General features: G+C 42.6%; 1 protein-coding gene across 1 annotated transcript in view; it reads left to right on the top strand.

The window, feature by feature from the left end:
- The window catches only part of KIZ (kizuna centrosomal protein), a 108896-nt gene that overhangs the window by 44863 nt on the left and 37103 nt on the right, over window positions 1-26930 (top strand). Inside the window, exon 7 of the mRNA XM_082431744.1 lies at window positions 20090-20203. Within this exon, the coding sequence (XP_082287870.1) occupies window positions 20090-20203 (114 nt within the window). The remainder of the gene's footprint in view (window positions 1-20089; window positions 20204-26930) is intronic.

The raw sequence follows: 26930 nt of genomic DNA, 5'->3' as shown, positions 1-26930 counted from the left end.
CTTATTGTTGAGTTAAGAGCTCTTTGTATATTTCAGATATAGGTCCTTAATCAGAGAGATAATGTGATTTTCAAATATTTTCTCCCAGTCTGCAGCTTGTCTTTCCATTTTCTTGACAGTGTCTTTTTCAGAACAGAAGATTTTGTTTTTGTTTTCTTTTATTTCTTTTTTTAAGCCACTCTAGGGGTGGCCGGCACCAGCAGCAAGTTCCACCACTGCTGCTGGTATGAGCTACTCAAGGCACCAACCAGTCATCTTGAGAGCCCCAGAAGTTTTTCATTTTCATAAAGTCCAGCTTATCAATTTTGTCCTTTCATTGTGTGTTTGGTATTGTATCTAAAAATCATCACCAAATCCAAGGTCACCTAGATTTCCTCTTATGTTATCTTCTAGAAATATTATAGTTTTGCATTTTACATTTAGATCTATGATCATTTTGAGTTAATTTTTGTGAAAGATATAAGGTCAGTGTCTAGATTTATTTTTTTTCATGTGGATATATGGATATCTGTTTGTTCCAGTACCATCTGTTGAAAAGACTATCCTTTCTCCACTGAATTGTCTTTGCTCCTTCATAAAAGAACAGTTGACTATATTTGTGTGGGTCTATTTCTGGGCTCTGTATTCTGTTCCATTATCTATCTATTTCTTCACCAATACCATACTGTCTTGATTATGGCTGCTTTATAGTAAATCTTGAAGTCATGAAGTGTCAGGGCTCTGACTTCATTTTTCTTCAGTGCTGCATTGGCTACTCTGAGTCTTTTGCCCTTCCCTATAAATGTTAGAATCTATTTGTCAGTGTTGCCCCCAAAAAAATAACTTGCTGGAACTTTGACTGAAATTGTATTGAATCCATAGATCAAGTTGGGAAGCACTGACATCTTAACAGTGTTGAGTATTCCTATGCATGAAATTGGACTATCTCTCCATTTATTTAGATGTTGATTTCTTTCATCAGTTCTGCAGTTTTCTTCTTGCAGTTCTTGTACATATATTGTTAGACTTATTCTTAAGTACTTCTTTTTTTGGTGCTAATGTAAATGGTATTGTGTTTTTAATTTTAAATCCCAATTATTCATTGCTGCTGTATAGGAAAGGAATTGACTTTTGTATATTAACCTTATATCCTGCAACATTGCTATAATCATTGATTAGTTCCAGGGTTTTGGAGTTTTTTGGTTGATTCTTTGGCATTTTCCACATAGACAAGCATGTCATCTTTGATTAAAGACAGTTTTATTTCTCTTTTAATCTATGTCTTGTATTTCCTTTTTCTGTCTTATTATATTAGTTAGGACTTCTAGTACAGTGTTGAGTAGTAGTGGTGAGAAGGGACATTCTTGCCTTGTTCTTGATCTTATAGGGAAAGAATCTTGTTCTTCCCCATTAAGCATAATGTTAGCTGTAGGTTTTTTTGTAGATGTTCTTTATCAAGTTGAGGAAGTTGCCCTCTATTCCAGGTCTGAGAGTTTTTATCATGAATGAATGTTGACTTTTTCTTATGCTTTTTCTATACCTAATGATATGATCATCTGATTTTTCTTCTTTAGCCTGTTGTGATGGATTTCATTCATTAATTTTCAAATGTTGAATCAGCCTTCCATGCCTGGGATAAAATTCATTTGGTCATGGTGTATAATTTTTTTATACATTGATGGAGTCAGCTTGCTAATATTTTGTTAAGGATTTTTGCATCTGTGTTCATGAGAGATAATGATCTGTAGTTTTCCTTTCTTCTGATGTCTTTGTTTTGGGTATAAAGGTAATGCTAGCTTTATAAAATGAGTTAGGAAGTATTCCCTCTGCTTCTATCCTCTGAAAGAGATTGTAGAGAATTGGTATAATTTCTTCTTTAAATATTCAGTAGAATTCACCAGTGAACCCAACTGGACCTGGTGCTTTGTTTTGGAAGATTATTATTGATTCAGTTTCCTTAACATACATGGTTCTACTCATATTACCTACATCTGTTTGTGTGAGATTTGGTAGATTGTATCCTTCAAGAAATTGGTCCATTTCATCTAAGTTAAGAAATTTGTGAGCATAGAGTTCTTATTACTCCTTTATTATCCTTTTAATGTCCATGGGATCAATAATGATAGTCTCTTATTTCTAATATCTGTGTCTTCTTTTTTTCTTGGTTAGCCTGGTGTTATAGACTGAATTTGTTTGTGTCCCCAAAATTTATATGTTGAAGCCCCAGTGCCCAAGTGACTATATTTATAGATAAGATCTGTGAAGCGGCGATAAAAAGTTAAATGAAGTCATAAAGGTGAGGCCCTAATCCTATAGAGGTGGTGCCCTTGTAAGAAGAGGAAGAGACACCAGAGCTCTTCCTTCTGTGCTATGTGAGGACACAGAAGGGGGCCAACCTGCAAGTCTCACCAGGGACCAAATCAGTCAGCACCTTGACCTTGGACTTCCCTGCCTCCAGAATTATGAAAAATAAATTCCTGTTGTTTAACACAGTTTGTGGTATTTTGTTATGGCAGCCTGAGCAGACAAATACACCTGACTAGAGGTTTATCCATTTTGGTTTGTTGTTTTGTTTCTTTTTTAAATAACCAGCTTTTTGCTTTGTTGATTTTCTTTTTTGTTCTCTTGTTTTCAGTTTCATTGGTTTCTGCTCTAAATTTTATTATTTCTCCTGCTTACTTTGGATTTAACCTGCTCTTTTTTCTCGTTTCCTAGGGTAGAAGCTTTGATTATTTATTTTAGATCTTTCTTCTTTTCTAAAACATGCATTTAATGTTATAAATTTCCCTGTAAGTACTGTTTTCACTGCATCTCATAAATTTTGATAAGTTGTATTTTCATTTTCATTCAATTCAAAATATTTTTAAATTTCTCTTAAGACTTCTTCTTTGACCAATGTGTTATCTAGAAGTGTGTTGTTTAATCTCCAAACATTTTTAGAATTCCTGTTATCTTTCTGTTATAGATCTTATTGTGATCTGAGAGCATACTTTCTATGACTTTTGTTCTTTTAACTTTGTTGAGGTGTGTTTTATGGCTCAGAATGTGGTTTATCTTGGCAAATGTTCCATGTGAGCTTGAGAATAATGTGTATTTTGCTGTTGTTGGATGAAGTATCCTATATATGTCAGTTAGATCAAGTTGATTAATGGTGCTCTCCAGTTCAGCTGTATCCTTGCTGACTGTTTACCTGCTAGATATATCAGTTACTGGTATAGGTGAGTTGAAGTATTCAACTGTAAGAGTGGATTTATCTATTTCTTCTTGGAGTTCTACCAGTTTTTGCTTATGTATTTTGATGCTCTGTTGTTGCATACATACACATTAAGGATTTTTATGATATTCCTAGGTGTGCTGTTTTGGGTGTGTATCCTGCTTGGTGTTCTCTGAACTTCCTGGATCTGTGGTTTGGAAAATTCTCAGCCATTATTTCTTCAGATTTTCCTTCTGCTCCTTTCTCTCTTTTTTCTTCTAGTATTCCCATTACTTCTGTAAGTTTTGTAAGAGATTTCCAAACTGTCTACCAAAGTGGCTGTAGCATTTTGCATTCTTACCAGCAATGAATGGGAGTTCTTGTCGCTCCACATCCTCACCATCATTTGGTGTTATCAGTGTTCTGGATTTGGGCCATTCTTATCGTTGTGCAGTGGTATTTCATTGTTTTATGTATGTATGTATGTATGTATGTATGTATGGCTGTGCTATGTGGCTTGTGGGATCTTAGTTCCCCGACCAGGGATCGAACCCATGCCTCCTGCAGTGGAAGCATGGAGTCTTAACCACCGGACCGCCAGGGATTTCCCCTCATTGTTGTTTTAATTTGCATTTCCCTGATGACATAGGGTGTGGAACATCGTTACATATGCTTATTTGCTGTAAGTACATCTTCTTTGGTGAGATCTCTCTTAAGGTCTTTGTCCCAGTTTTAATTGAGCTGTTCTTTTTCTAACTGTTGAATTTTAAGAGTTCTTTATATATTTTGGATAACAGTCCTTTATCAAACATGTCTTTTGCAAATATTTTCTCCCAGTATGTGGGTTGTCTTCTCATTCTCTTGGAATTATCTTTTGTAGAGTATGAGTTTTTCCTTTTAATCAAGTCCAGCTTATCAATTAATTCTTTCATGGATCCATGCCTTTGGTGTTGTATCTAAAAAGTCATCGCCATATCCAGAGTCATTTAGGTTTTCTCTTATGTTATCTTTTAGGAGTTTTATAGTTTTGTGTTTTACGTTTAGAACTGTGAACCATTTTGAGTAAATTTTTGTGAAGGGTATAATGTCTGTGTTTGGATTCTTTTTTTTTTTTTTTTTTTTTTGGCATGTGCATGTCCACTTGTTCCAGCATATTGATGAAAAGTTAACTTTTGGGGGGCTGGTTATCTTTCATTTGAAGATATTTTTTTTATTGAGATATAATTGACATATAACTTTATATTAGTCTCAGGTGTACAGCATAATGATCTGATATTTGTATGCATTGCAAAATGATCATCACAGTAAGGCTAGTAACATCCAACACCACACAGTTAAAATTTTTTTCTTATTGTGAAAATTTTAAGGATTTACTCTCTTAACAACCTTCAAATATATACTACAGTATTATTAACTATAGTCACCATGCTCTATGTTACATCCCCAGAACTTATTTTATAACTGGAAGTTTGTACACTTTACTGCCTTCACCCATTTGGCCTCCTCCCACCCTTTGCCCACCTCTGGCAACCACCAAACCACCAATCTGTTTTCTGTATCTATTAATTGAGTTTTTCTTAGATTCTACATATAAGTGAGGTCATACAGCATTTGTCTTTCCCTGATTTATTTCACTTAGCATAATGCCCTCAAAGTTCATCCATGTTTTCACAAATTGCAGGACTTCCTTCTTTTTTATGGTTGAATAATAGTCCATTGTAAATATGCAGAACAATTTCTTCATCCACTCATCCATCACTGGACACTTAGGTTGCTTCCGTATCTTGACTATTGTAAATGATGCTTCAGTGAACCTGGGGGTGTGTATATCTCTTCAAGTTAGTGTTTTCATTTCCTTCAGATAAATACCCAGAACTGTAATTGCTGGATCATATGGTAGTTCTATTTTTAATTTTTTGAGGAACCTCCATACTGTTTTCCATAGTGGCTGCAGCAATTTACATTCCCACCAACAGTGCACAAGGGTTCCCTTCTCTATACATCCTTGCCAACACTTGTTATTTCTTTTCTTTTTGATGATAGCAATTCTAACATGTGTAAGATGATATCTCATTGTGGTTTTGATTGCATTTCCCTGATGATCAGTGATGTTGAGAACCTTTTCATGTACTTGTTGGCTATCTGTATATCTTCTTTGGAAAGATGTCTATTCAGATCCTCTGCCCATTTTTAATCAGATTGTTTGGGTTTTTTGCTGTTAAGTTGTATGAGTTCTTTATATATTTTGGATATTGACCCCTTATCAGACAAATGATATGCAAATATTTTCTCCCATTCAGTAGGTTGCCTTTGTATTTTGTTGCTGGCTTCCTTTGCTGTGTAGAATTTTTTTAGTTTGATATCATCCCACTTGTCTATTTTTGCTTTTGTTGCCTGTGCTTTTGGTGTCATATCCAAGATATCTTTGCTAAGACCAGTGTCAGGTAGCTTTTCCCCTGTGTTTTCTTCTAGGAGTTCTATAGCTTCAGGTCTTACATTTAAGTCTTTAATCCATTTTGAGTTGATTTTTGTATGGTGTAATATAAGGGTCCAGCTTTGTTCTTTTGCATGTAGCTATCCAGTTTTCCAACACCATTTGTGGAAGAGATTGTCTTTTCCCCATAGTGTATGTTCCCCATCGTGACACTCTTGTCGAAGATCAGTTGGCTGTATGTGCATGGCTTTATTCTGTTCCATTTGTCTATGTCTGTATTTATGCCAGTACCATGCTGTTTTGATTACTGTAGCTTTGTAATATGTTTTAAAACAAAGTGAGCCCTCCTGTTTTCTTTTTTCTCAATATTATTTTGGCTATTCAGAGCCCTTTGTGGTTTCAAATGAATTTTAGGATTGTTTGCTATTTTTCTGTAAAAAATGCCACTGGGAGGTTGAGAGATTGCATTGAATCTGTAGATCATGTTGGGTAGTATATACATTTTAACAGTATTAAGTCTTCAAACCCAGAACACAAGTTGTCTTCCCATTTATTTGTGTTTTCTTCAATTTCTTTCAACAGTGTTTTGTAGTTTTCAATGTACAACTTGCCTTCTTGGTTGAGTTTATTTTTAAGTATTTTGTTCTTTTTGTTTTTTTTTTTAAACAATGTAACAGGAGTAACAATTTTTAAAAAAATATTTATTTATTTGGCTGCGTCGGGTCTTAGTTGTGACATGCGGGATCTTTAGTTGCGGCATGCGGGATCTAGTTCCCTGACCAGGGATCGAACCCGGGCCCCCTGCATTGGGAGCACGGAGTCTTAACTGCTGGACCACCAGGGAAGTCCCTATTTTGTTCTTTTATGCTATTGTAAATGGGATTATTTTCTTAATTTCCCCTTTAGATTGTTCATTGTATAGAAATGCAACTAATCTTTTGTGTGTTGACTTTGTATCCTGCAACTCTACTGAATCATCATAGTATAAATGCGTTTTAAAGCCATGGGCCCTGAGAGGACCATTAGGAAGTAAGCATACATAGGAAGGCAGCCCAAGGCCTGACTCCACATTCAAGGTCAGGAAGATCAGAAGGAACCAGAAAAGGAGTCTGGGAGGAGTCTTCAGTGAAGAGTGAGGAGAACTGAGGGCCAGGCTTGTGCTATAGATGCCAAGTAGAGTGTTTTAAGTGGGGTTTAGAGATATTAAATAACCTTCCTAGGGCACACAGCTGGCTGGAGGTGCAGGTGGCGTCCAGCCTGGCAGGCAGATGCCAGAACTCATGCTCCTAATTTCTGTGCTCTGCCATGCAAATCACAACCATGACGGTGGTGGTGTTCCCTTCAGTAGCACCAACTCTGTGCCAGACACTGTTGTGAGAGCTTTATTTATAATAACCCATTTATTCCTATTGTCATCGTCATCTTATAGAGGCGGAAACTGAGAAACAGAGAGGTTGTTCAGAGTCATAAAGTGGCTCAGTGTGCTTTGAACTCAGCCATCTGGGTCCAGAGTCTGCATTCTTAACTGTCTGTCAGTTATTCTCTCCACTGCCTACGTAACTGGAGTGTCATCAAGGATAATATTTCATAAGGTTGAATAAGGAAGCTCAAGAAACAAATAGATTCTTTAATTAGAAAAAGAAAAGAAAACCAAGCAGCGGCAGTTTGACTTTTGGCTCTTTGCATATTGATTTTTGTGCCTTCCAGCCTCAAATAAGCTGATGAAGTGCTATGTACCTTTCTTCCAGCTTGAACAAAGTACTTGCAGAGTTGCTTTGTTCTTTCTCCCCCTGGAGCGTGCCTGAAAGCTAAATGTAATACTGCCTTTTAAGCTAAGTCAGATGAAAGCCTTGGTTTCTCAAGGTCCTAAAAATGCTATCACATAGATTGAATCTCATCCAGTGATTTTAATTTAACCCCTCTCAGAAGTTAAATATAGGAAGGAAATTCTTGCATCTGAGAAAGACTTGCTGCTGGAAATCATGTTGCCTGGAGTAATAGGTTACAACCAAATTCTTTAGAATTTACCCAGAGTTCACTTTTAGAGGAGCTGGAAGCACATTGATAAATGCAGCATTCCTTCTGATGTGATGGCACCTTCAGATATCTGTTTGCAGTTGTTTTTTTTCTTCACTGTCGCTTGTTTTTCCTGGACATGACCTCTGCCCCTCAATACAGGTGCTCCCCTGAGCTTTTTCTTGTCACCCCACATATTCTGGCTTTTGTTCTCAAAGTAAGGCTGTGCATTACACTTCTGGAAAAAATAACCCGGTGCCGGGGTGGGGGTGGGGTGGGCAGTGCATCCCCTTCACATTCTACCTGGCACTTCATTCTCCAGTCTTGCGTGTGCCTTTCCTGTTAGCTCATCTGTTTTGATCTGAAAAATCTGAGACTTTTCTTTTCTTTGTTTTGGTTTAAATTTTTAAAGTCCATAACCAGGTTTTCAAGAGGGCAGTAATCCTGAGACCTGATTGTCAGCAGAGTAGGCAGTAATTACAGCCATTATCACCCGGTGTGTATACAGATGTTAAAAGAACTCTCCATTGGCCAGCCTCAGCCTGGTGTCCCACCTTTGCCAGCCGTCTCATCACAGGCTGCTGGCCTCAGTCAGAAGAGGTGACCTGGAGCGAAGGCAGTGTGGGGAATGCTGAGAAGCACTTGCAAAGGTTACAAAAGAGCTGCTTTCACCAGCAAGACAGGTCTGCTGATGAAAATTTCCTCATTTTTTGTTTGATTACTTATTCCAGTTCTTAAATGCTTATATGTATATTCAGGTTTTCAGGTATTTTGAGTCAGTTTTGAAAATCTATAGTGTACTAGAAAGAGATCCATTTTCTAAGTTTTCAAATTTGTGGGCATATTTTATACTTTAGAATTTCTACTGTGTCAATAATTATGTCCCCTTTTTTCTTTGCTCTTTTTTGGAATGACTTTTATATATATAAAATATATGAGTTTCAGGAAGAAACCTAAAGAGGATTTACATTTGCTTCTGGCAGCGTCTCGGGCAGAAGTAGTCCTGGGTCACTTTCATCCAGGTCTGAGGATTGAGATGGGTTGAAACCAGGCTTTGGTCCCTCTGAGGGCTAGACTTTATCTGTTTCACCCTTATCTGTAGGAAGTAGCCCTATGAGTTTCCAGTTCCAAGTGTGGATGATTTATTAGGGTTCCCCTTCCTTGGTGGACCTGGACTTGAGTTTTTATTCTCTTGCTCTCTGAGGTCATCCAAAGCTCCACTCAGCTTCTCACACTATTAGCTACCTTTTCAGAAATTGGCCCATGCCCTTCAAAGAAAAGGTGCCCCAAATGTTAGGCTCATCTCTCTGAATTTCCTTTTTCTCTAGATTTTGATACTGTAGTTCTTTCCTACTTTATTTCTCTAATGTTATCAAAGACATATTTTTATATATATTTTTGGTCTTAGTGCAAGGATTAGCCTGCATTACCAACAAGAAGCTGAAGTCCTTATCTTAGGTACTTTTTAAGATAAGTGTTATTATTGAAGGATAGCATGCATGCAGAAAACTGAACAAATCTTGAATATGCTGTTCGACTAATTATGACAGGTGAATACGTGGTCACCCCGCCCAGGCAAGAAACAGCATCAGCACCCAAGCCTCCCCCTCCCTTCCCCACTGTGTCCCCTGCTCCCGTCTCCCTCACGGTTACTTCTGCTTGGCCGCTGCTTCCTTTCTGAAGACCTAGGAAACCATATCTCATTTGGCCGCTTTCACTTTTAATTATGAAACGCATAGTTTTGGCCATGTCATTTCTAATTTGGTTTGCCCTTTACCTTTTAAATCTGTTCCTGGGACGGCTTTCTCCCCTTGCATGTCATCTTTCTTCCCTTGTGACGAGCCCTCTCGAGTCTGTTAACAATTTGTCCCTTTAGATTGTACACAATACTTTCTTGTTTTCCTGTGTGTGATTTCTAGAAAGCCTTCCAAACTGATGACCATGTGCTGACACGTAGAATATGCTACTTCAGGATGTGGTTGTGTTTTATACACATTTATGAACAATTACCCAGAGTATGAACCTGTTGCCTTATTTTATTTCTCATATCAGGCTAGCCCTGCCCCTGATTTCCTTTCTTTAACTAGAAACGATCACAAGAAACAAATGAGGAATTGTTTGGTTTGGAATGCTCTCTTGATCTCCCCTTGCTCTAGACATATTGTGAAATTGCAGGAACAGTGACAGAGCCATGACCTATTGTGACTGTGATCTTGGATCTCCTTTTGGCCGGTATCACCATTGACTAATCGAACTTGACTTCTCAGTTCTCATTTATCACCTTCATCAGATTCACTTTTTTGGCACAAGCACCGGGTACAGTGGCTGGCATATGTTGGCATCTGATAATTAATTAGTTCGTGGTGATCTGATGTGATGGTTCCAGAAGTCAGGACTCAGGGATGTCCATGAGGTGAGACAGGAATGGTCAGCCTTTTTTTTAAGTTAGAAATGAACTTGGCATCTGTCCCTCCCACTTTTGACTCTTGGCAGTTTGGTAGATTTAATTTCTAGCATCAAAGAATCAGAATCCTGACAAAATGGGCGTTTTATTTTAGTTGGCCCTTTTCACTGAGAAATGGTGGGTGTCGTGCCATGTAAGCACAGCTTGTGCTTCGCATCAGCACGTGAGGTCCCCAGTGAGGCCCCAGAACTCAGAGTTCACCCAGGAAATAATCATCCAAATGGGTGTGGTAAGTTTTCCTAAAAAATGGGCTACCTTCCAGAATGAGGTTATCAGAGCTGAAAATGTATCATAAAGGAAAACCCTAGTCTGAGCAGCTGTGGGGGTCTCTCTGAAGCCAGGATGTGTGAGCAGCGGGGACAAGGTCTGCCTGCAGCGGGAAGGGAAGGCCAGAGGCAGAACTGGGTAGTTGTGTGTTCAGCGCTGCTCTGGGGAGAGAAGCGCTGAGTCCAGGGCTGGACAGCTCTGAAGATGTCTGGGGTGGGACAGTGGTGTTTTCCACACTCCACCTTGACCCACCTGAAATCTTTAATATCTCTTTAGGGATAGGCTTGGGTTGTTCTGTAAACTTAATATGCTAATATTTGTAACAGTGCTAAGAATCTCTGTCATCTGGGAGTGGGGAGGGGGGCAGCTGCCTGTTTCATGGCCCCAGAGCTCCCTCTCCTGTTGCTCTCCCAGCATGTCGACAAGGTGGCCTCTTACTGTCTTCCATCGCTTGGCTCTTTCCCCTCCTCACTCCAAGTGGAAAGATGCTTTTTGCTGCCCTGCTAGTCCCCGTTCAGCTCCATTCAGAGCTCACTTCCAGAGTTTGTCCTCGGGGCTCCGCACCCACTGCCGTCCCCTCTCCTCACCCTGAAGTGGACCTGGGGACCCCCTTCCAGGTGGGCTGCCCAACTTGGAGGTTCACGTGCTTGGGCCCAGCAGCGGGGCCTCTGCCTCCACGGCTCTGACTTCACAGTGTGCCCACGCCCTGCACAGTCCCTGGGGCCAGGGCAGCACCCACTGGCTCTACCCAGGCCCGCACTTCACTGTGAGCCCCGCCCAAGGTGGGTGGATGACGATGGGGAGGGGTCCCCAGAGCAAAACTGGGATCTGTTTCCGGTCGTTGGGTGGCAAACGTCAACACTTCCCTCCTCTCTGTTTTGTTGCCGATTTATTCCTCCTCTTCGGTTCCTCAAGGCTCAGCTTCCCTGTTCGTAATCACCTTAACTGATATTTCCCACCTTTGAAGAGCAGTCTTTGAGCCATTGATGATAGGCTTCTGGAAAAACCAAATTCATTTTAAGGTGGGATTTGAGAAGGCACATTGGAGCTTGAGACCTGAGTGGGAGGCTTCCCTTCAGGGGAGCTTTGCGGGGAGGGTGTGCAGGTAGGCCAAGCAGATAAGACAACTGAAAACCCAAAGGGAAGCAAAAAGTGAGCCCTTGATATGTTTTCTTGTACTTTTACAGTTGATCTCACCATTTTCAGTCCCTGCTGGCTTGACTTACCTTAACCTCCAGGAGAGCCGTGAGGAGTCCTGAGCCCCCCTGTCTTCTACAGCTCCCAACTAATTCTCATTTTTTTCTCACTGCTCTCCCTCGTCAGGGTAGTTTGTTTTAACTTGCTTGTCATTTTGATGGACTGAATGTGTGTCTAAATCTGCTGCTTAAAGCAATGCTAGACTGCTTTTCTCCGTGGCAGTGATGCTCAGACATATTCCACTGGCGTTACTCTGCAGTGAGTAAAGTGGTCTTTCCCAAGTTTGTAGAAAATGAATCTTTGTAATTTTGAGAACTTTCTCAAAATCATTTTCCTAAAACTTTGGTACCTGCTATAGCTTGCCTACTAGGAGATAACAAAATGAGTGAGAGTGCCCAATGAATAAGGACGAAAAATATGGAAGCAGCTGATTTTGTTAGCTTTGACAGATTGGCTTTTTATCATGTATATATGTTTGATTTTTATATTGTATATATATATTCATCGTCCGCTTGTAAAAGTTTTTCAGATTTGTGTGATGAAACGAAGTACATTAGTACACTCTGGTGTTTTGCAGAAAGTTCTGTGAACTCCAGGTGTTCTGCCACCGTAAGCACTGAAAAGCACTACTTTCCAGGGCCATCGAATCCCTAAACAAACTTTTTATGGTATTGAATCATGGCACTGATGGTCCTTACTGATCAACTGAAATACAGATTACAAGGATATATGCTGTCCGTGGTTGTTTGGAACATTATTACATCTGTAATCATGAGCACACTTGGAATTGGTTTCTACCGTTTTGAAAAGTGCACTTACCTGAAATTAGGGATGTGCTTGTCTGACATCCCCTGAACCCTGACACTGACTAGAGAAGCCTTTTCACCTGGTTCCCAGCATCTACCCAGGAGGGCCAGTTAACTTGGATTGTTTCCCTGCTTGCATCCTGCCTGCCTCTCCTCCACAGTTAATCCATTTGTTCATTCACAATGATGATTTGGTATCGTCCACTTTCTTGTTTCTTCTTTTTGTCTTTGGCATCGTTTTAGCAGCTTCTTGGGTGAGTGAGCATTTGAATAATAAAGTGATTCAGCTTCCTCATGGTAATACAGTATTGCCTCTCTGAAGGTCCTGGCAGCAAGTGGGCACAGTCTTTTCCTTCAGTCCTGTGTTTGATTTCTACTGACTCCTACAGCAGAGGGCAAGCATTAATAGCCAAGTGTTCAGTCTCTTTCCTGCAGGTCCCTCCCTGGGTGCTGCTACTGCCATTTCAGTGGGATCATTGAGGTGGACCCAGAACACTGAGTCAGTGACTGCCCTGGACCCCACTCCCATTCATCAGACTTAATTGGCCTTGAAGGAGCCTCATTAGGTCCCTTCTAGGTGAGAAGCGACGTAAGCACTAACTTATTTCAGGGTCTGAATGTTGCCTGAGCCCCAGCGACCCATCCACCACCCATCATGCCTTCTGGTCTCCCTCCGGTGGTGAAGCCACGCTGGCCCAGCCTGAGCCTCCTGGTCTCTTCTCCTACAGACGCACCCCTGCACAGACGCACCCCTGCACACACACACACACACACACACACACACACACACACACACACACACACACAGGCGCACGTGCACGTGTGGAGACAGACGTGTACTAGCACAGCGAAAGTCTGGTGTTTGCTTTTAGGGTCCTCCATCAGTCATTAAGCCCCAGCAAAGATGGTTCTACCCTGACAGTACAAGATACCCCTTTACCAAAAGCACCCTCTCGCGTTTAATTATAGAACCAATGATGATGTCTAACAAAAAAAATTGTTTTTACTATGTTCATAGTATTTTTTAAACTTTTCCAAAATACACGGCCTGATTGTATTAAATTTTTGAAAGGCATCAGGTTGTCTGATAAGTCATTTACCCTGCATGTTCACTTTGGCCGCAGAGATTTAAAGCTAGGTCACTTTAGGTAATCGGCTCCATAAATCTGTTGTATGCACCTCAGATTGGAGAGCGCAGCCCGCACCCTAATGACGACACCCCTCTGGTGACATGTCAGGGATTTAACAGAAACCCAAGGAGCAAATGTTTCTGGCCTTCATCCTCCCAGCAGGGTGGATTTTTATCAACCTGGGTGTTACGTTTGGGACCCACAGAGATCCTTGGCTACTAAGAACTTGTTCTGGGTTCAGGCGGGTTCTCTCTTTTGAAGGCTGGAGGGGAGCATCTGTTAGAAATGGGGCCTTCCAGCGCCTCATTAAGGAACTTAAAATCAGGTGGTCAGGGAGAGGGAGTAGTTCTGAGAATTGAAGTGGGGCAGAATAAGGAGATCTGTTTGGAGGCCAGCGAGGGGGAAAAGGCAGGGGTTTTGCTTGTGCAGCCTCTGCTGCTTTAAATAAAGAGCACGCTCGCAGGCCCGGGTGCCCTGCACGGCAGGCCCGCGATCCCAGCTGTCAGCGCCCTCACACGGCCTCCAGGTGAAGAGAAGGAGCCCTTGTTTCCCGGGTGAAGAGAGGAGTCTTGTTCGTGACCCCTGGCCCGCGGCCACCGCAGACCCCCGCCCCCGCCGCTGGCCTTTGTGCTGCCGCCCCCTCCTCCCCTCCCTCCTGGCTTTGTGCTCCCTTCAAGTGGCCCCCCGGAAGGGACCACCCAGGGGGTTGCACAATGGGGCCTGAGGTAGCCACCAAAACATAGGTTTCCTAAGACAGCCCATGAAAAGAAAAATACTGTTTAACTATGTACATGTTTGTCCTTTCTACAACCGTTTTGTGTGGCCAACAAAACCCCACGTCCAGACCCTGCCTCGGCCGCACCTACAGCTGTTCCGGCCGCCGGGCGTCAGGCTTGGGATCCTTGCTCACAGTTCCTGTTCCCAGGGTGCTGATTCTTCATGCCGGTTACGTTGACGCGTTTGGATTGATGGTCAGGAAATTTGATATCAAAGCAAACAAATTACGCTGGCCTGATGAAACTGTTTATCAGTCGTCCTCAGAGTTGGTGGCTTGGCGTGGCTCCTGGGTGAAATGTGTCTGTAAGACTACCCAACAAAAGCTGGCAGCCCAGAATTCAGTTCTCAATAGCCATTTACACCTCGGTAAAAGGATTAGCGCTGGCCGATTGTTACCCTGTTTAAATCTTAATTTGCATCTTTATGGAGGTAGGGCTTCTACGGGCCTCTCTGCTTCTCGGTCGTGTTTGTGTACCTGTGGGTGGGGTGTCACTGGAGGTTTTCTCTTATTGGCAAAGGTGCTAAATTGCTTCAGGAGGACCAGTAAGCGACACAAATTGAATTAGTGGCTCGGGTTTTGACTGACAGTCGGCTTTGGTTCATTAGTTATATTTTGCAGCAGTTGTGGGCTTTGAGCATTAGGTACGTGAATGCATTCTGTTACTTCTGTTTAAGAACCTCATGGATCTTTGGAGGATTTTTAAATGTTCATTGTAATCAACAAATTTCCGTGGGATTTAAATGCAGAAAACCAGGCCTGGGATCTGATAAAATGATAGTTTTAAAATCATCTTTTCTATCCAGACCATGTGTTCTTAGTGAAAAGATCAAAGCCACTTATGTTTCAAAAGGAAGGTAGGACTGAAGCGGTGAGTTTCCAGGCGGGGTTTCGGCGAGCTCCGGAATCGGATGCAGACAGTCCGTCCGGGTTGTCCCCTTCCCACCCTCACGTGTGGGTTATTCCTCGGTGACAGGCTCACCATCCACGGCCACCTCTGCGAGTGATGCCTGTTTGTTGTTGCTTGTTCTGAAATACAGTTTCCTCCCTAAAACTTTGTTCTGGATGTAAACAACTCCTTTCTGATTCTTCAATTTCATTAAAAAGACAGTAAACGTAATTCATAAAACTTTTAACAAGTAACACTATAATATGTAAATTAGGTAAGCAAACTCGTCCCTACCTGGAGTCGGGGACCACACCATGCTGACTGCTGTCTCCTGGAGAAAGGAAGCCCAGAAGTCAAGCTCGCATCACTGCAGCTGAAGCGCATCTGTGCTGAGTCCCCCAAAGATAACACCACGGGCATGTGTGAAAGTCATCTGCTATAGTTAAGGAAAAGTTTATTTTCTGTTTGCTAAGAAGTCATTCTCAGCTTGTGATACTGAAAGAAAAAGCATAACACCTTTTCTCCCTTACTTTAAACAAAAAATTCTACCTTAATTTGAGGGCTCACATTAGCCTGACAAGGAATTGCTTTCTTGTAAATTATGTCCTAAATTCTGTGTGACTGAAAAATGAAGCTTTCTTAGAAAGTAATTACTTTATGGGCTTCCCTCGTGGCGCAGTGGTTAAGAATCCGCCTGCCAATGCGGGGGGACACGGGTTCGAGCCCTGGTCCGGGAAGATCCCACATGCCGCAGAGCAACTAAGCCCATGCGCCACAACTACTGAGCCTGCACTCTAGAGCCCGCGAGCCACAACTACTGAGCCCGAGTGCCACAACTACTGAAACCTGTGCGCCCTAGAGCCCGTGCTCCACAACAAGAGAAGCCACCGCAATGAGAAGCCTGCGCACCGCAACGAAGTGTAGCCCCCGCTCCCCGCAACTAGAGAAAGCCCGCGTGCAGCAACAAAGACCCAACGCAGCCAAAAATTAATTAATTAATTAATTATTTTAAAAAAGTAATTACTTTAAATTTAGCCAAAAACTAATTTTATTTATTGTATGCTTAACTATTATTGGATAAAATAAAATATTTTAAAGTGCCGTTTGTGCTTCTAGCGATTGCTCGTCGTCCAGCAGGTTTGTCCACTTGCCGGACTTCACAGAAAACAACCGGATGGTAGGGCCCAGTGCCTTGGTGCCAGGCCACATATTCTCCGGGGGAGACTGGACATGGGCTGTCAGGCCATTGCCCTTCCAGCTGAAGTATTTTGGTAGGAATGCAAATAGAAGACATGAAACAAATTGGGGTCTTGAATTCTAAAATAGTATTTTCATAACACATAGTCTTTAATCTTTAGCTCAGTACACTGTGAATTATTTAAGAGTTATTTTAAGCAAAGGATTGATGGATATTTTGCAAACTAAAGTCTATCCCATGGGGAGATAACTGTTAGAAATCTCAACACAGACCAACTCATCAAGGTTCGGAGTTAATCTGGCATCGGCCGTAGCTCCATGGGGACAGTGCTTGCGGCCGTCTAATTGATCACTGTCTTGTTGATCACTCGTTGCCAAGCCCTGGAAGCCTCAGACTGGTGTGGCACCAACGTGTAAAAACAGGCTGTGACAACAGGCGTGTCATGAATTCCCTAATCTGGGTTTAAGTCTTGGCCTGTCATTCAACACACAGTGTCTTTAAGTGTGTCTTCAGCATCCTGTGAAATCACAAGTCCAATTGCTGTTCTCAACAGGCTTCTGGTCATGTTGAGAAGACTCAGCAGACAGGGCATAACTGGAGAGCAGTACAAAGTAGAATGCTGTCTGCGTGGTGCTAGAGGAATTCAGGGATGAGAAAGATCCCTGCGAAGGAGGCAGTCGGAGAAGCTCCCAGACAAACGTGGGGGGAGCTGGTCTAAGCAGGCCTGACGTTTGGACCAATCAGACTAGGAAAGAACGAAGGCGTTTGGCGTGTGATGGAGCACTGGCCCCACTGTGGTGGTATCAGGGGTTGGGGGGGTGGGCGCGTATGCTGGCATCAGGGAGCATTGTCTGTAGGGGGTTTATAACAGTAATCAAACTGCTGATCGGCTTTCTCTTCTCGTCTTTCCTGAGAATGGCAGAGATAAAATGCTTATCCCTGGAGGCTCCCCCCACCCCTCCTTAGCACAGCAGCATTAACCAGTGTCTGCCGAGTTCCCTGCTGTACTTGGGTTTGGGAGGAGGTGCGGAAGCCACAGCCCTTGCTCGGGGTTTACCACCTGGTCGGGAAGTGTGTCTAGCGGCACTGTAAGCTGGAGACCCCAAGCCCGCAGAGAGCCCCTGTTTTGTCAAGCACAGTATTTAACTTTCTTTTGAATAGTTGCCCCATTTTAAAATTTGGGAGATGGCATATAAAAATAAAACTAGTAACTGTGAATTTCCAGCTTCTCAAAAACTGGAAAGATGTAGCCTCACTGAGACACACATTCCTCAGTGGGAGCCTAGGGTGACTGGCCCTTTGAGGTTGGCATGTGCCCCAGCTTTTAGCATCCTCAGCCCACCAGCCATGGGTGCTTGGCTCCTCCCCCACTGCGCTCACACCTGTGCGCTCCTCCCTGGCCACCCAGAGCACAGAGTCAGTCCCCTGGCCAGTCTGTCCCTCACCAACCCCATCCAGACACAGCTGCCAGGAAACCAGCCATGGCTCCAAAATCCACAAGGTTTATCTCTGTTGCCTCGCCAGAGTTTTATACCGAATTTTATTTCCCTTTACTATCCCATCACCACCAACTGCAGTCCCCACCTGGCCAGACTCATCTCCTTGCTGGTCCCCACACCTCTCCTACCCTGGCATTTCCCGTCGCCTTTGCCTTGTGGCTCCTTGGCTTCAGCTATCATCTCCCCTCCATCTGCATCCTGCCCGGCAGAAGGTCCTCCTCCCACTTCCTGATTGTCTTCCCCTTGTGCGCTCCTTTACTGCTCTGAGATTGGCTTATCTTCCTCTTCTTGAGGGCAGGTCTTGATCTCCGGTGGCCTCAGCCTGCAGCGGCTTGAACAGGGTTTTGGTTCCCAGCCAGAGATTGAGGTCGGGTCACAGCAGTGAGAGTGCTGAATCCTAGCCACTAGACCAGTGGTCATTGACAAGGCCCTGGCCCTTCAGCTTTGCAGAAAAGAATTCCCACAAAGACAGAAGCTAGTGAAACAAGTAAAGTGTTTATTGGGAGAAAAAGGGTACAGTACGTGTGGACTCTCAGAGAGAGAGTCGTGCCATTGTGGTAGTTTGAATCACTTATATGGGGCATTTCTTCCGGGTTTCTTATGGCCAGTCATTTTGATTTGCCTGATTCTGAGTCCATATTTGGTATATCTCAGGGTCCTGCCATGTGCACGTGCATCTCTCAGCCAAGATGGATGCCAGCGAAGAGGCCTATGGGTAGGTTGGCATCACTCTTCTTTTGACCTCCAAGGAGCTTTCTAGTCGAGCAGGTCTCTTTGACTTCGAGAATGAGAAATATGTGGTCTTTTATCTGGGCAGGGCCCAGCCTGTTCTCTCGATTGTCCTGCTGTTTTCATCTTGGAGTATTGGTCCACAGGGAACGAACTCCAGCTGTTTACCCTGCGGGGCGGGGGGGGGCCCATCTGTCTCCTGCCTCAGTCTCATTCTGTGAATTGGTTGGCCACAAGATAAAGCCTTCCAGGGAGAATCAGGACCCAGATTTTGCCTTAGGAAAAGCAGGTATCCATAGGTGCTGTAAGTCCCACTGGCCAGGAGTCCAGGAGGTGTGGGGCAGCAGAGCTCAGGAGTGAAGGACCCAACAGGGTCTGGCCCATAGGGACGAAGACTCCAGGCTTAGCGTTTAGACAGGAGCTCGGGACTTGGCAAGGAGCTGGAGTGCCGACAGGGTGGTCCGGAGTCGAGAACAGGGCTTGAATCTGGGGGCCCATTTCTATTTCCTGCCCAGGGTAGAAACCTGCTCCAGAGTTGGGGTGGGCCCGTACCTCCAGTGTACAGGCGGAGCAGGTCTTTTTCATCCTTGCATCATCGGGCACATGGCCATTGAATAGATCTAGTAACTTAACCAACCTTTGCACTAATTACAAATTAGTAGTACTTTGCTAATGAACATTGGTTTATAAGTTGCTTCATTTTCCTTTTGGGGTATGTATTGAATCTTCCCAACTACACGCACGATCAGTTCCTTTAAAGGAGAAATACTGTTTTATCTTTGATATCTTCTCCCATAGCTTTTTAGAATCATGCAAACAGACATTTTTTTTTTAAAGGAAGTTACTAACCAATCTCTTTGGAGGCTGTTGTGACCCTATGACAGACCTAACCTAAAACAGTGGCCAGATTGTTAACACTCCACCAGTCCCCCCGTAGACTGCAAATAGATGATGAGGGCTAAATCCCTCTTTCCACTCCTTCCTGTTCTTACTAAGAATAAAGAAACTGTTGCAGTGGGATCTGAATGGAGAAATAATAGTCATTTTTCTACATTCAGAAATAGAGGACGTAACCTGTACTTCAGCCAGCAGTTTTCAATTTCTTAGCAGTGACAATTTAAGTAAATTTCATGTGAGTTGAGGAGCTCTAACTTTGTTATGATTGACAATGTAAAATTAGCCTTTTCTGCTGTTAAGATTATCTGGCATTCCTATCAGTCAGGTGGCATGTGGAATGAGATTGCACAGCTGTGGATTTGAACATCATTAAAGTCTTCAAAGGGTTAAAATCTACTTCCTCTGATGGATTTAAAACTGCCACATACACACAAACAAGTTTTTCAAACCACCCCGTTTTACATCTTTGTCGAGAGACAGTCTAGTTGCTGCGTTTTTATGTCTAGATTATATTACAGATGTATTTCAATAAACCATGAGGAACCACCATAGATTCTAGAAGCTGGCCGTCTGTGCTTAAATAAACATCTCCTGCAGCACCTGTTTTATTTTATAGGCTCTGTAATCACAGTGACATTCTGAGAAAAGACCTTGACGCCTGTGAAGCAGCTGTCCTTCACCAGATCCCCAGACTCTCCCCTGGGGGTGGCAGTGACGAAAAGCAAGTCAGGTATGACTGTCGTCAAGTTGCTGCTGTGGTGGGTCGGCCCTTGTTCCCAGATAAGGGTCTCGAAACACTGGTCCACATGATCAGCACTGTGCCGGGCACTTGTAGCATCAATTTAACTGTGGCTTCACCATCTACTTCTTTGTGAATGTATCTGTTTTTCATTGTTAATTGGATATATCTACTCAACCCCTGCCCATAGCGACATTTTTAGGCTTACTTGAGGGGAGGGAAGATGGGTAGGCTTTGTCTGGCATGTTAGCATACCTTGGTGAACGCCCAGGTTATCCAAGAAAGCCACCATCTAGAGGGATGTCCTTAGCCGGTCCAAACCCCAGATGGGTTCCTAAATTTCCAAGGTCATGCTAGTGATACAGACCCCTAAGTATGTTCCTGCACCAACAGCATCGACAAACCCTGGGAGCTTGTTAGAAATGCAGGCTCTCGGGTTCCACCCCAGATACACTGAATCAGGAGTCTGGAGGTGGGGCCCAGCCATGCAGGCTTGAATGAGTGTTTAACTCTGCTTCCTCAAGTTCTAGAGCAGCGCTCAGAGGACGTGCCTTAAATGGCTAGAAAGCTGGGGTGAGCGAGTGGGGGTTAATCATTTGCAGGATGGTTGGCGCATACGAACCATGATTCTTGTACGTCCTTCCTAAATCAGATAGAAATCGATCCTTCCACCCACCTTCTCGGCACTCTAGGTGTCTTCTCATGCATGGCCTCAGAAGCTTCGTGGCATCTGGGCTTCTTAATTGAATTCGCAAAATTACAGATGTGTAGTATGTGTAATGGTTTGTCCAGTGCTGGCCCCTGGTAGGTGCTTGATTCATGGTACGTGAATGTTACCAGTGTCCTAACCCCGATTTTTATTCTGGGGACTGACTACGTTTCCTCTTTATGAAGTAGGTCCCTACCGTTTTGCAGCAGAGAACAAATGACAGCTCAGGTGTGGTCAGCCATCTGAAAGGGCCTTGACTGGCCAGGAGAGCCAGAGGGGCTTCAGGTCTGGTTGTCTAAAATCCGGCCTCGTCTTCTCTCCTTTCCACATGCCACACAGGCACTTTTATGTAACGATATAAACAGGAAGGATAACGGGATTTTCGGAGTAGAATTCAGCAAAAATCCAGTGTGTGTTGGGTCCCATCAGGGCATGAGGAGAAGTCAGGGTAATGGCCTCTAAAAGGACCTTGTCACAAGAAAACTTGGCTAATCTCAGGGCTCCATTCCACAGACCACAAGGTGAGGTTCACAAGTCCTGAGTGTGTTTACATTCCCTTCTGCATCATGCTGTGATCTCCAGACTACAGAGAATGCTAGACATGACCTTCCTGGGTCAGTAGCTTTTCAACTTAACAGCAGTAAAGGGCAGTGCACGAAAATCCTCTTCCATGTTTTTTATCATGTGATGTGACAAAAGGCAGTCTTAAAATACCCTTTACAGGGGCATGGAAGAAGCTGGCTGGGGAGAGTCTGTGGTCATTTGGTGATTGTGTGCTGTAAGGCTCTTCAGCTGGACCCCGGCTTCTTCCTCACTGCCTTGTGTGTCTGTTGATATACTATTTGGCATAAACCACCGTTGTGGTATGTCGCATAAAAAGCATATATGCATTTATAATTCTCTTTGCAGACTGAGTTGTTAGACTAAATGATTCATCGTGTGACTCTCTTAACCTGGGCTGCCAAACTGTGACTGTGGGTGATAAGATATGATATCTCCATCAACTACACCAATGTTTGTTATAGTTTCTCAACATGCATAAATGGAGCATTGGTTTCCATTATGAGAAGCTGCATTTTTACATGACTGTTGATCTACAGTTATGTATAAATCAGCCTTCCAGAAGAAATGATCCTTCTTTATGACCAACACAAATTTTAAAATTAATATCTGGAAGCTTCAGAACTGTTTCTTTGCCACAATCATTTTTTAAAGCCAGATAAAGAAGTCAGGAATGGTTCCATTATAATGTCACTGTTGTGTTCTGTAACAATTAGAATTACCCCGTGTCGTGACTGAGGATGCTGTTCAGTGCACACTGATTGTCACTGGTTCCCTCTCTAGCCTCGGAAAAAGGCCCAGGTGTCTACCTGACCTTTGAGAGACAAGCAGTCAGGTCTTAGCTGCCAGTCCTTTCTCACCTGCCAGTCCTTTCTCACAGGCTTTATTTCTTTATTTTTTTTAATGCTCCTCATATTTTATTTTATTATTTTTTAAATTGGCGTATAGTTGTTTTACAATGTTGTATTAGTTTCTACTGCACAGCAAAGTGAAGTAGCATTCCCTGTGCCATACAGCAGGCCCTCATTAGCTATCCATTCCATACACATTAGTGTATATATGTTAATCCCAACCTCCCAATTCATCCCACCTCCCCTTCCCCCCTTGGTGTCCATACGTTTGTTCTCTGCGTCTGTGTTTCTATTTCTGCCTTGCACACTGGTTCATCTATACCATTTTTCTAGATTCCACATACATGCGTTAATATGCGATATTTGTTTTTCTCCTTCTAACTTACTGTACTCTGTATGACAGTCTCTGGGTCCATCCACATCTCTACAAATGACCCCATTTCATTCCTTTTTATGGCTGAGTAATATTCCATTGTATATATGTACCACATCTTCTTTATCCATCAAAATGTATTGAAGACCTAAATGTAAGATGGGACACTATAAAACTCTTAGAGGAAAACATAGGGAGAACACTCTTTGACATAAATCACAGCAAGATCTTTTTTGACCCACCTTCTAGACTAATGGAAATAAAAACAAAAATAAACAAATGGGACCTAATGAAACTTCAGACCTTTTGCACAGCAAAGGAAACCGTAAACAAGACGAAAGACAACCCTCAGAATGGTGGGAGGAGATATTTGCAAATGAATCAACGGACAAAGGATTAATCTCCAAAATATACAAACAGCTCATGCAGCTCAATATCAAAAAAACAAACAACCTAGTCAGAAAATGGGCAGAAGACCTAAACAGACATTTCTCCAAAGAAGACATACAGATGGCCAAGAGGCATATGAAAAGACGCTCAACATCTTTATTAATTATTAGAGAAGTGCAAATCAAAACTACAATGAGGGGGCTTCCCTGGTGGCGCAGTGGTTGAGAATCTGCCTGCCAATGCAGGGGACACGGGTTCGAGCCCTGGTCTGGGAAGATCCCACATGCCGCGGAGCGACTAGGCCCGTGTGCCACAATTACTGAGCCTGTGCGTCTGGAGCCTGTGCTCCGCAACAAGAGAGGCCGCGATAGTGAGAGGCCTGCGCACTGCGATGAAGAGTGGCCCCCACTTGCCACGACTAGAGAAAGCCCTCTCACAGAAACGAAGACCCAACACAGCCATAAATAAATAAATAAGTAAAAAAAAAAAAAAAAAAAAAAACTACAATGAGGTATCACCTCACACTGGTCAGAATAGCCATCATCAAAAAATCTACAAATAATAAATGCTGGAGAGGGTGTGGAGAAAAGGGAACCCTCTTGTACTGTTGGTGGGAATGTAAATTGTTACAGCCACTGTGGAGAACAGTATGGAGGTTCCTTAAAAAACTAAAAATAGAACTACCGTATGACCCAGCAATCCCACTCCTGGGCATATTCCCAGAGAAAACCATAATTCAAAAAGACACATGCACCCCAGTGTTCATTGCAGCACTATTTACAATAGTCTCACAGGCTTTAATCCCGGCGTCACGCTCCCCCTGACCTCTGTGCGCTCCCACCTCCTGTGCCTCTTAGCACCCAGGAGCTGTTGTTAGGTATTCCCCTAAGTGAGGTATTCCCTTCTGCCCTGTGGTATCCCTTGGACTGAAACAGTCAGCTGGTCATTCCAGAAACACAGACTTGGAGAGAATGATACTTTTGTTCCTTAATTGTTAATGACATTGATGTCACAGAATTCTAAGCCGGGCGGAATGGGAAGGCTCTAACAGCTCATGGACTCCTGCAGGCCTGTGAATAGAGCCACGTTTGGTGTGGTCGTGGCCCTGCTTGAGGTCCTGACCAAACCTCTGCAGGCGACATCTGCCTCTGCTTTAATCCCATCTGGAAAATGGGACACCTGCCCCATAGCATACTCTGAAAGATAGTGTGAAGATTTCTGAATTCTGTATCACAAAATGAAGCATCTTAAAAGAGAACAAAACCATTCCTGTCATCGTTATTATTAATTTTAATTTTTGTTATATCAAGGATTAAATGTTGAAAGTCCTTCATATGAAAGGTTTACTATTATTAGGTGGAGGACCAAGTCATTATTTTAGACAATTATGAGTTTTTAAAATATGATTCATGTCACCTGGGGCAGTTGATTTTACAAATTTGTTCATTATTGCCTCCTGGAGAATATATTTTAACACAAAAGTGATTACTTAATCACTTTATCTTATATGAAAACCGTAATGAGACCACCCATGAGCTTAGGAGTCACTCAATTGTACTCTCAAGCTAATGCTGAACAATTGTCAGCTTTATAGTGTTTGGAGTATAGTATGTAGAAATCTCTTTATTTTACTCTGCTTATATTCAGAATAAAATTCAAGGTACTTATTACTTTGTCTGCGTTTAAAACTTTTGTCAAATTACCAATCTGTTGTAAATCATTTGTAGTTAGGAAATGCTGGTACATTTGCTTAAATTGCAGTTTTCTCATTGGAAACCATTCCAAGTATATGAAATTAATTATAGACTATTTAGAGTCTATTGCTTTACATATCTTTAATTAGAGGAGTATATAATTTAGCTGACATCACACTGTTTTTTCTGTGTGACATTGATACTGTAAAGTTTCCGAAGTGAAGTGGACAAAAGAGGAAAAAACTCCTTTAAGTCCTTTGTACCACTGTGTAGATGTTCTGATTCTGTATGTTTGTGTAGAACCAGGGGCGGGACTCCACACAAGGCCAGCCATGGCCCAAGCCCTCCTTGTTGCCAAGTGTTGGTTTAGCTGTTCAGAAGTCACAGGTTCTAGTGCTCGACCTCCTCCAGAAGCTTATTTGCTTTTTGACCCCATAGGTTTCCTCCTTTTGTGAAGCAGGTATAACAGTTATAGGAAACCTTAGCTACTTCTTTCACTCCAGGACCCAAAGGATGGTTACAGTTGACAGAGGTGTTAGCAACCCGAGTCTTGCCTTGGCTTTGCTTCTGCAGAAATCATGTGTATCAGTCACCAGAGAGACTGGTCTCTGATAATTCAATCCATCCCAACTAACTTAACTAGTTTAACTCATCCTCATTAAACTTGTCCTCAAATTTAATTCAACCTAACTAAACATTCTTTCAGGCTAAAAACACAATTGATTTACTCATTATGAGAAATATACCTGCTGACTGGACTAGGCCGATATACTGCCGATGGCCTGTGAGTGCATTTTCCTAGGAGGGAAATAAATCTATTGCAAACCCAAGTACAGATGCAGAGGTTGCTTCATTCACATAGAACAGAACAGAGGAACTGGGGGCTTGATGACGTCGGTGGGATCTCGACATCACGAGGAGAGGCAAGTTGCTGAAGGGGCTTTCTACCAAACCAGGCTGGAATCTTGGAATCATTTGGGGAAGTGTTTAAATAAGTTCCAGGATTCCAGTGATGCACCCCCACTTTATTCAAGTCTTGGGAAAGATTAGGGTTAGGTCAGGCAAAGGTTATAACAATTAAGATTTATTTTAAAAGGTTCTGGATTGTACCTAGACTAACTTTTTTCACATCTTATTATGAAAATTTCCAAACATACAGAAAAGTAAAAAGAACTGTACACCCACATACCCACCACCCAGATTCTACCATTGACATTTTATTACACTCCCAAATCTGTCTCTTTCCATTACCCATCCATCCATCCATCCATCCATCAGTTCCAATCTGTTATTTGTATGCATTTCCAAGTAAGTTGCAGATATTAGTACACTGTTTTTTAGCTTGTACGTTGAAATTTTTAAACATCCACAAAAGCAGATATGAGTATAATGAAACCCCATGTACCCTCACCCAGATCCACAGTTGTCAACATTTTGCCAGTCTTATTTTATCTCCTTCCCTCACCCACACTTTTTTCTTGAGTAGTTTAAAACAGACAACATTTTTCTCTCACAAATACTTATATCTGTAACGTACAAGGATTAAATACCTTACCGTTTAAGAAAATTCTTTATTACCTAGTCCTTGTCAGTTTGCTTTGGCTTTCTCAAAAAAAAGTCTGTCTGTATTTGCTGTGTTTGAGTCAGGATCCAAATGATTTCCCTGTAAACTGGTGGTTGGACCCGGATCCAGGATTACATTCCAGGCGGGTTATTCTGGCAGAATGACATCCGAGGCAGTGCTGGTCCTTCTTACTCCACCTCCTAAGGCGGCAGGTGTCTGCTCGTCCCACCGTTCGTGCTGCCAAGGCTGGGCTGTGGGCTCGAGCGTTGGCAGACGGATGCCTCTGATATAAAGCTTCCATTATGCAATTTGCTCAAAATTAGGATCCTTTCCTAGATGCATTTCATTCACTTGGACTTAGAAAATGGTGACTTTTCTAACTCAGTTCTTTCTTCTGCATTTATTAGTTGGAAAAACTTTTCCCATCAACTACTTGGTAACTCTGAAATTTGTTTTTCAACCACAGAGGCAGGAAAAATGCTTGATTCTATCCCTTTACTTAACCAGTTTCCAGAATAACGAGTTGTTGCCCTAGCAGCATCCAAAGGTTGGTTTGTTTATATTTTTGTGGTAAAA

This window comes from Balaenoptera physalus (genome assembly GCF_965194825.1).
Source record: "Balaenoptera physalus genome assembly, chromosome: 16".
In the NCBI taxonomy this organism is placed as follows: Eukaryota; Metazoa; Chordata; class Mammalia; order Artiodactyla; family Balaenopteridae; genus Balaenoptera; species Balaenoptera physalus.
The sequence above is the reverse complement of the archived record's forward strand: the minus strand, read 5'-3'. Positions and strand labels throughout refer to the sequence as shown.